The 9598-nt window shown below is 44.7% G+C and overlaps 1 protein-coding gene across 2 annotated transcripts in view; it reads right to left on the bottom strand.

Moving 5' to 3' along the window:
* Window positions 1-1180: 1180 nt before the first annotated feature.
* CAPN6 (calpain 6) overlaps window positions 1181-9598 on the bottom strand; it is an 83490-nt gene continuing 75072 nt past the window's right edge. For both annotated transcript variants that reach the window (XM_019540402.1, XM_019540403.1), the window contains exons 13-14: window positions 5374-5510; window positions 1181-3674 (exon numbers count right to left, since the gene is read on the bottom strand). In XM_019540402.1, coding sequence (XP_019395947.1) covers window positions 3492-3674; window positions 5374-5510 — 320 coding nt within the window. In that variant the 3' untranslated portion in view covers window positions 1181-3491. The remainder of the gene's footprint in view (window positions 3675-5373; window positions 5511-9598) is intronic.

Here is a 9598-nt window from a genome sequence, read left to right as displayed (position 1 = left end):
TGGGGAGGGGAAGGCAAAGCCTCAGTGAGGCTGGATGTGGATTTTGTTCACCCTATCCAAGACACAGTGGGGCTTGGGCCAAAGATGCGGTAACCACATGTCTAATTCACTTGCAGGGTACAAATGAAGGCAAAGAAAAGGTTAAGCAGGGGTGTTTGAAAACTGACAGCACTGAACATTTTAATACAGCCAGCTCAGGGAGGCCTAGGACTGCATCTACAGCCTGGCTTGGCCTCTCTGTTTCTGCATTACTCAGCCATTGCCTTCCTACCAAGGGCAAGAACGTACAGAAACCAAAAGAAGTCTTGCTCTAAAAAAGTCAGAACAAACCCATTCAACTTCTGAGGCCTTTCCATGGGCAGGACTGCCAAACATTTTGTCTGTTCTCAAAAAAATTTTCTTGCTTGATACGACACTGCTTTTTCTACACTCTTGTATTCTGTAGTGATGTCCATGACTTTAATGTGTGATGTTTCTCTTATAAGCAGAAACCTATTACTTACCCTAGCCTCATAGACACAAGAAGATGCATAGTGCCATGAGAAGATGCCATTTCAGCCCTACTAGTCCAACCTCATCTTCCTGGGGTCTGGCTTCAGGAACAGACAACACCCAGCTAAGTCTGGCTTCTTCCCCCTACCAGGGCCTGTTTCCATCTTCCATATGGCTGGGTAGGGTAACAAGGCAGTCAGCTGCCTCAGTGAGTCACAGACCCCAATGGGCATTCCCCAGCTTGCATTAGCACCTGCTAATAGGCAAATGCTGCCCAGGCTGTTGTTACACTGACATCTCATTTCCAAACACTAATTAATGCAGAACCACAGATAATCCTATTGATCATAAAATACCCAACTCCTTCATACATGCCAGGCAAGGTGGTGTGCTGGAACCATGCCCAAGGCAATGCTCCCTCTCCATTGTCTGAATTTACCAGTTATTAGTATCATTAAGTCAACACTTGTCTCTCTTTCTGTGGGACAGCCTTGCAAGAAGGGAATGAGACAACACAACCACCCGAGCTTTGATGACATTAGGTGAGCCCTCCCTACTGCTGCTTCTTGTCAGGCCAGCATAGCTGCATGCCACAGGGTAGAGACCTGCATCTCTGGGATTGTAATTTTTGCAGTCTCTAGCACCTTTACAAGAAAGCTGAGCTGCTTTGTACCTTCGTGTATACTTGGGCAAGCACACAGGAGCTGCTACAGCCCATGTTTCTTTTAGTTTGCAAAAGGCAAAGGGCTTCTGCCAACACACAGATACATGATGCTACCTGAGGGCCATACCCCACTTCAGAGTGGCGCACTGCTGAGGGGACAGTTCTGCTGACTAGGATACGATTCAGTCCACAGGAGCAGCTTTTATTGTCTGCTCCACTTTAAACATCTGTTTCTGGGCCCTCCTGGAGCTCATGCAGTGGAGGCTTTGCTGGCCTGGCAAGGCTCCACCCTGAGCATCCCTCCCTGCCAGCTGGTGAGACTTCAGAAAGATGCCTTGTTTTAAAATCTGGGACCTTGCATAATTATTGTGCACCTGAAGAGCACAAGTCTCTTGCTGGCTTGCACTGCTGCAGGTCTGAAGTAACTCCACTGTCGACACTGGAGTTACAAGGGTGTCAAAATAGTGGGCAAAGAGATTCAGGCCTGGTAACTGCCAGCAGCGCCTCAAGCAGAGCCCAGATGCTTTGTGATGTTTGTACCCGGCCCTTAAAAGCATTCTTGTTTGGCCGGGGCCTGAGCTGTCTGGGAAAGCTGGATCTTTACACTCCCGCAGATACATACTTCCCTCTCCCAAAAGAATATCCAGAAACTCATTCCTTTGTAGAGAGTACAATTATGCAAATTATGCAAAATGCATGCATATACTGGCATAATGTGAAACTGGTTAGTCACAAGCCTTTTCAGGGCTAAATCTGGATATGAAGATTTGACACATGAAACCAAGCCAATGGCAGTCAACTAGCACAGTGGCAGATTCATTTGTGTGTTTCCCTCCCTGCCTCAGGACACCACTCATCTCATTTTCACACAGGGCCAGCGGGGTGTTTCAAGCTGCAGAACAAATCTCCACAATATTTTGCAGAAATATTCATGTAATTCTGCCCTAAAGCATTTCACCCACTAGAAAAAGATTCACAAGATGCCTGGCATTACTTCCGCATGAGTGAAAATTCAGCCCTACCCAGGATTCAGCCGCTGTCTGAACGTAAAGCTGAAAGCTGAACCCCAAGAGCAGAATTTGCAACACTAACACTGAACAGGCGAATGGTGAAGGGTCTGGAGTTCATTATGAATTGATTTTACACCTAGAATTTGCTACCTCGCTCAACGGCACAGGTGCTTTCTGTTCAAGGGAAAGCTAACTAGTAGGCTACCTGCAAAGGCTGGAAGGAAGTTTCTATCTCGGCCAACTCTGTGGGAGAACTTAGTCCTGTGATACAGCTGGTTAAAGGCTATTAGTCCCTCACACAAAATTGGGTGTGATAAAAAAAATGCTAGCCTACTACAGCTCTACCTTCCAGACTGCCCCCAGGAGGGCTGTGTCCTCCTACAGTGAGTCCTTGGTACCATGCTCAGCAGTACAAGCGGCATGAAGGGAACGTTCAACAGCAAGGACAGCCCTCTGGTAAAGTGTCTCACGTATCAAACTGCTATTCAGACAGGCTCTTGTGACTAGAGGCTCTTCTTACTGAGTTTCTACTAGGTCAAAGCCATCGCTGGATTTGTAGGTGCCCTTCTCATGGTCAGAGACCTCAGCTTGCTGGCTGGCTCAGGAAGAAAGAATATGAGGGTAAGTCCAGTGGTCTTTGCCCGGGCAAAACTCACACTAGTTACACTGTTCAACTGCTTAGTCCTACTGCCATTTGAACACTGGGATTCCTCTTCTGCAGGGTTCCCTAGGCCTATTAATAAGAGCAATTGTAGCATTATATAAAAGGAAGCCAGTTTCAACTCATTTAAGACCAGAACAATCTGCCTCATAGATGAAAGCCATGCTATTAAACGTTTCCAATAGTGGACAAGCATTTGGGCCCAGGATGCCACCTTTGCCCCTTACCCTTCCAGGTGATAACATGGAAATCAGCTTCTTTCCTGTCTGGCTCCACTCTCATTGCCATAAAAAATATAACATAACAAACACATTGCACTGAAGCCCTCCAAAAGTAGTCAGATATGCTGTAATATGATGTGTCATGATATAGTCCAATGCACCAAATATCTGGGAAGGACAGATAGTGTGGTGGTTTGTAATGAGCTTGGTCACTGAATTACTGTTGCCCCCTACTACTATAGTTGCTGCATGATATATTTTCTTCCTGTATAAAATCCTCTCCTGCTTATAGCTGTGCTGAGATGGGGCACAAGGGGGCTTTTCTTTTAAAATGATTTATGGTTTTGTGCAATTTTTGCTCCCAAGTCACTCACACTGAAAGCACAGACAAGGCCCCCAGCCGCGAGGTGACAGCTTTGTCTGGGTCCACAGGGCTTTGGTATTCATAGCTCCATAAAGTCATCGCTGGAAACAACCTTGACGGTGATGTGACCCGGCATTTCGTCTGCTTCTCCGCCGCCTTTCCCTTGGAGCTGCAGAGTCTGCTGTTCTCTGGGGTCACTGGGCGATGCTGCCAGCAGCACTTGTCCAAGGAACTGGTCACACAAGATGTTGCTGTTCCAGACCTACAGACACAATTGTGAGGGAGAAGAAATAACTGGAGCTGAGACGCTGCTTTCCTTTCAAATACTGCCTAAGAGAGCCCTGGCAGATGAGGGGCACCCGTATCAACCCTTTGGAACAGAAGGAAGGAAGGAAGGGTGTGTACTAAATGGGGCTAATTTCCTAGGGCCTGAAGCCTGCTCTATACTATGCATATGCTATGCAAATAAATATGCATCTATGAATCTGTGAAAATAGAGGAATATACAAACTCATAATAATACTCACTATCCTACCTAGGAAATGAATGAAAATGGGATAATTGGGTCCAGCAACAATAACAACCCGCACCTAATAAGATGCCGTCTCCACCTCACAGCCCCTCCTTGCCCCCGGATGGCTGCTTTATGCTTAACTAGTTATAGCCCCAGGGGAACTGCTCTTGCAGCTGGTTTTTGTCCATGTCTCTTCTGACCCACATACGTCTCCTTGGCAGCTCTACCTCACCACATGGGAGAATCCGCCATTGCCAAGTACAAGCAGCTTTGAGGCTGGTTTGTGTTGCTAGAGAAGCACATAGTTCTCCTGGGGATGTGGATCTGGCTGAGACTGCAAAGCCCCTGATTACTGAAGTAGTTGCCTGATTTACTCTAATTGTTCTTGGTTGAGCTGGGAAAGTGAAAGGGGTTGAGTGGATTGTTGCAGAAAGATAGGAGGGGTATTGCCTTGGTACCCACTGGTGCTCAGAGTAAAACCTGCTTGTGATGATGCACAAACCTGCCCTTCTTGTCAGCTGTTTTTTCAGGTTACGTTCACCCATGACTATATTCTGAGTTTTATGATGATAGCTCTTCTATCATTCTTTTTTGCCCATGGGGGACCAAGGAGATACCTTTCAGCTTAGGAATGCCAGGTGTCAAGACATGGCATCCCAAATCAATTAACTTTCCTTTCTCCCCTATAAAGTGGGGGTAAAGATACTCTAGCACTCTTGTAAAATATTTTGACGTCCACAGATGAAGATTGCCATGTAAATCTTGGGTATCAATAATAGTTACTATATGGAGAGGAAGCACCATATTTATTTGGATACCACACATACTCGTTCCCATGAAAATCAGAAGTTGTATGTTGGGGTGTGGGTCTCAAAAGAAGAAAGGGATTTCTGAACAGCATTGATTAAAAGCATATTTGATGTATGGCTAGGTAACCTTCTTCATGTAGGCCTACCATAATATCCAGTTGTCCTATCCTATATCCCTAGTCTTGCTGAGTCAGTCTTACAGCATATGTGAATACATGCAACCGTGATAGGAACAAAGCAGTGTTATGCAATGTGTTACTTGTTCTATTACATTACTTATTGTCAAGTCTTTTTTTCTGTATTCTGCCTTCCCAAAACAAAGTGTTTGCCTTGTTCAGGAGCATGCAGTATACGAATAAATATGGTCTCTATACAAGGTCAATATAAACAGCTGAATTGCTCCAGCCAGTGCTGTCATGGAGAAGCAGTGCTTCTCGCAGCCTGGGTATCAGACTAGTGAAGAAACAGTTAATGCTTGTCAGACCCTCATCCCATCAAAATCAAATTTATTTAAAACCACCTGCTACTTTATGTCACTAAGATACACACAGGTACCATGAAAGGAAGTGAGCTTTCCCCCCTCATGTAATGTTCCTCTTTTTGCTGGCACTGCAGCACACCCAGGTTCTCTTCCTTACCTGGACAGTAATGGGACAGTCAATGTTCTTTCTGTAGAAAACTGCTTGCATGTCAAAAATGGCATTGACAGTGTCTTGCTGGACAGCACAGCGAACTTTCTGATTCTCACATTTAACGATCACGTACGGGTCTGCTCCTGAAACAGTGAGAAAAATCTGTATTGGGACTTGGAGTGTCAATTTTCACTTGGAATAGCTGAGAAACTGCCCCAGACTCAGAGAGACACAGGAGTGAGTCAGAGGGAACAAGGGTCTCCTGCCTGCAGAAGCAACCAGGCTTGGGACTTCAGTAGATGGTAAGTCAGAAGGCAAGAGAGCTCAGGCTTTGGGAAAACCCTGTCCTGTCACTGGCCCATAGCAAGAGGAGGTCACTTACCGCCCTGTGCTCCACCCTTGGAGACTGAATCCTTCCATCTTCAGAGCTTCTGGCTACTTCTGCCGAAAAATGTTTGGAAAATGACACTACAGATGGCTCCTACTCAACTCATCTATGCAAGCAGCACCTCTCCAAGTTTCATAATGCCTGTTATATAAAAACTTTTTCCATGCCTGGAGGTGAACAAGTTCAGCCATGGCTGCCTTGAGAGTTGAGGTAGTGGGAGGAAAAGGTGCAATACTTTTCCCCTATACATCATCACCAAGTGCAGCCTCAGTCTGAATAATGGAAATCTAGTATCTAAATGCCCACAAAGCAGGCCCAAAGGCTTGCACAGCAGTAGCATCATCCTCCCAAACTTCTGTTACGGCATTTGCATTGCTACTCCCATGCTTGTAACACACCACTGGTCTGCTCACTGAGCCACACTGGCTGGATGGAAGGGAGGGCAGGGAAATGCGAAACAGAGGAAGGAGAAAACAGGATCTAAAGCTTTCCAAAGTATGATAAGAGTTTGGTCCAAAGTCCCGAGAGAAGGTCTGATGAGTTGGTAATCAGTGTATTGCTCATTCCTCAATAATCAAGAGAGAGGGCTCACTTGAAGGAGTCACATGAGTTTTGGGAGTAGTAAAAAGTCCCAGCTTGCTCAATGCTTTCTCTCTTGTCTAAGTGCAAGGCCAGCCTGCAAGGGTTCAGATCAGCAGCTAGTTCATGGAGACCAAGAGCCATTTTTGACCTAGTGAGAATCCTAGCTATGCCGTTCTAGCTGCCACCATGACAGCTTCTCCTGCCTCAGTGGGGGCCAACCTGTATGGCAGACATGACACAAATTAGTCTTGCGCTTTCCCCGATTGCCACACCAGTCCCTTTCCTCTGCCCAATCTGCTGCTCTGCTTTCTCCTTCCTGCCCTATCTCCTACTGTGCTGCCTGTTCCCTCCCCAATCCGCTGCCTTCCACACACACAGGATGCTCATGCCACTTGCAGCATGCATGCTAACACACATTGACCACCTTTGCCCTACCATACTTACACAACTGACAAATGGTCTTTCTGTCAGCCTGCCACAGAGATCAAGTTGCATGAAAAGATAGGACTGGGGCCAAGACCAAAAAGCAGACAAAAAGGATCCCAGGTGGAAAAGCAGAGGCTTAATGGGGCATTTCACAGCCATGACATTCCCCTTTGTTGTGTCACTGTGCAGAAGGACCAGGGGAGAGGTGCAAGGGGCAGGGAATCATAATGCTACTGTGGCCTCACCTGCCCGGTCCTGCCTGCCTGCAGGCAAAGGCTGCATATAAAGTAACTAATAGCAAGTACTCAAATAATAGCATGTGAATAAGAATAAGATACAGAGATGTTTTAATTGTCAAAGACAGTGATGTTCTCCTTCTGTCCCTGCAACAAGAAGAACGGTCACTATGGTCCTCACCATGCATCATGAAGGAGAACTCTCCTGCTCCCCACGCCTTTGAATGCCTAGAAAAAGTCCTTCCCTTTGCCTTTCACCATAAAGCAGGAGCCCATTTGTCATCCTGCACTGCTTAAAAGAATATTTGCAAAATGAATGGGCTGGCACTGCTATTATTAGGAAGCCTGCGGAAGTTCAAAGTAAATCAAAGGTGATTTATACTTGGTCATCTACATGAAGAACAGCTTTGCTAACCTTACAGCTCCATTAAATAAAAGGATACAGTGCCCACATTTCTCAACATTCATCTCTGCATAAGAGCTAGGCATGCACCCAGTGCTCATCAAAAGAAGAAAAATATTATTCATGTCATTTTTACAGATGGGAAACAGAAAGCACAGAGAGGCGAAGCAACTAACCCTTCCGCCAAAGCCACAAGCAAAGAGTGATAGCGCTGAGAAAAGAAGCAATGCCTCCCGATTTCTAGTCTAATACATCCACGAGGCCACAATGCCTCATCCCCTTCTGGTCTGGCATATTCCTGCCTCACCTCTTCTAGGCATCTTCCCGGTTCATGCAACAGTCTTTAAAATGAAACCATGAGCCTTCTCATCAATCCTCTAACTACTGATGCCAAAGTCTGTGTTTGAGCGTAAAATTACATACTGAACTTTGTATGCCGGATTTAAATAGCTGGGCAGAAGGGTTGAGCATCTTACAATTCCTACTGAAGGCCACAGGAGGAGTGCTCAGAAACTCTAAAATTTAGACCACTTTGCTTCACATCAAATACAGAGAGGCCCAGCCCAGGCCTTGGAGCGTGAAGCTGCTGGCCTGCATCCTCTGTGGTAGAAGTTCAAGGTCTAGTACAATGATTCCCACAGGAAACAGTTTTGTATCAGAAGATACAGTTTTGCCAACCCTAAAACCCTGATAGGAATGTGTCAGTCTTGATGACACTTTCTATGGGAAGGCATTAAGAGAATATTGTTTTGGCTTTCCCATTTCATTCTGATAATGTTGAAATACTGGATCTCAGAAAGGTAAAACATCTTATAGTGAGGTCATCACTTTGATTCATTTCAATCTGAAGATTATATTATAGTGGAATATGTATGTTGACAGTATATTAATAGGGCATATTTAATATTGCCTGCCTACTTTGACATAATCTAGATGAACTATTTTGACATAATTTAAAATATTCCCTTTTATAGAGATGCATGGTTTTGTCGTTTCCAAACCAAATTGTTTTCAGAGCTGACTTTCCATGGTAGGTTTTGTAATTTTGACTTCTTGTTTTAATTGGTCCCAAAAACAAATCTTGAAACATCAGAATTTCCCCTGGAATGGGACAGCTATTTTCTGATCACCTCAAATTAGGACCGAGGCACTATATTACTTTTCCATTTCAACATATGCATTGTATAGGTTTCCTTCTGGGATCACATTACTGGATCCAATTTTTAATGAAGGCATACCTAGCAAAGGCAGATATCTATTTGCCAGACTTCCTCCTTCCCACATAAAATGCTTTCACCTAATCCACTGATTCTTGATGATAACCCTTTTATAAGCAACTTCTCATCATCTTTATTAAACGGTGTCTCTTCTAGAATAAGGCCTGTCTGGATGTTGATATTTTTCTGCCCCACAAACGGTTGTTTGCTGGGCTTTGCTCAAAGAGCTGGACGTACGAATGCCATTTTCTTTTAGCCACAGATTTCAGCGACTGTTACTATTTAATAATTGATTATCACATATGATTTCCCTAGAATATATCCACCTGGTCCAAGAACAAATGCCAACATCTCACATAAGCCAGAAAATGGCTGCTTCTGAAACAGAAAGATCCAATGTGACTTAAGAAAGAGGACCAGGCTTTCATACATCTGTATTCTGACTAAACCTGGCTATCACTGTAATAGGGCTGTTGCCCTGACAACATATAACACTTACTGCAGAAGGGAGCAGTTTATTGGCTACTTTAGTAAATGATTATTTTGGTGTCACTAAATATATTGATTTAGCCTGTGGGACACGGAGTTACACCAGGCTGTGCTACAAGCGACAGGAAAACCCACCCTTTGCAAAGAGATCTTGAAAATGGACTGGATCCAAGTCAGAGGGGGTCTTTAAAAAACAGTGGCAAGTACTGCAGCCTTATGCAAACACCAGAGCAAGACTGCAGAGCAGATTGTTCAGAGCAAGCGCAAGGTGCAAAGGAACAGAGAGAAATACACCAAATTCTCAGTTAATGGGCATCTCTGCCCTGGCACAGAGAACTGTTAACCAAGATAATTTATTGAGCAAAAGAAGCAGGAAAGCTAGCACGTGCAAGAAACTAAATAAACCTGTGTGCATGCTGCAGAAATCAAGAATAAGTAATTAAAAAAAAAAAAAAAAAAAAGGATGAAAGGTGCCAGTGCAGCCACGTTC

The sequence above is a fragment of the Crocodylus porosus genome, unplaced genomic scaffold, assembly GCF_001723895.1.
Source record: "Crocodylus porosus isolate Cpor-Errol unplaced genomic scaffold, CroPor_comp1, whole genome shotgun sequence".
NCBI lineage: Eukaryota > Metazoa > Chordata > Crocodylia > Crocodylidae > Crocodylus > Crocodylus porosus.
The sequence above is the reverse complement of the archived record's forward strand: the minus strand, read 5'-3'. Positions and strand labels throughout refer to the sequence as shown.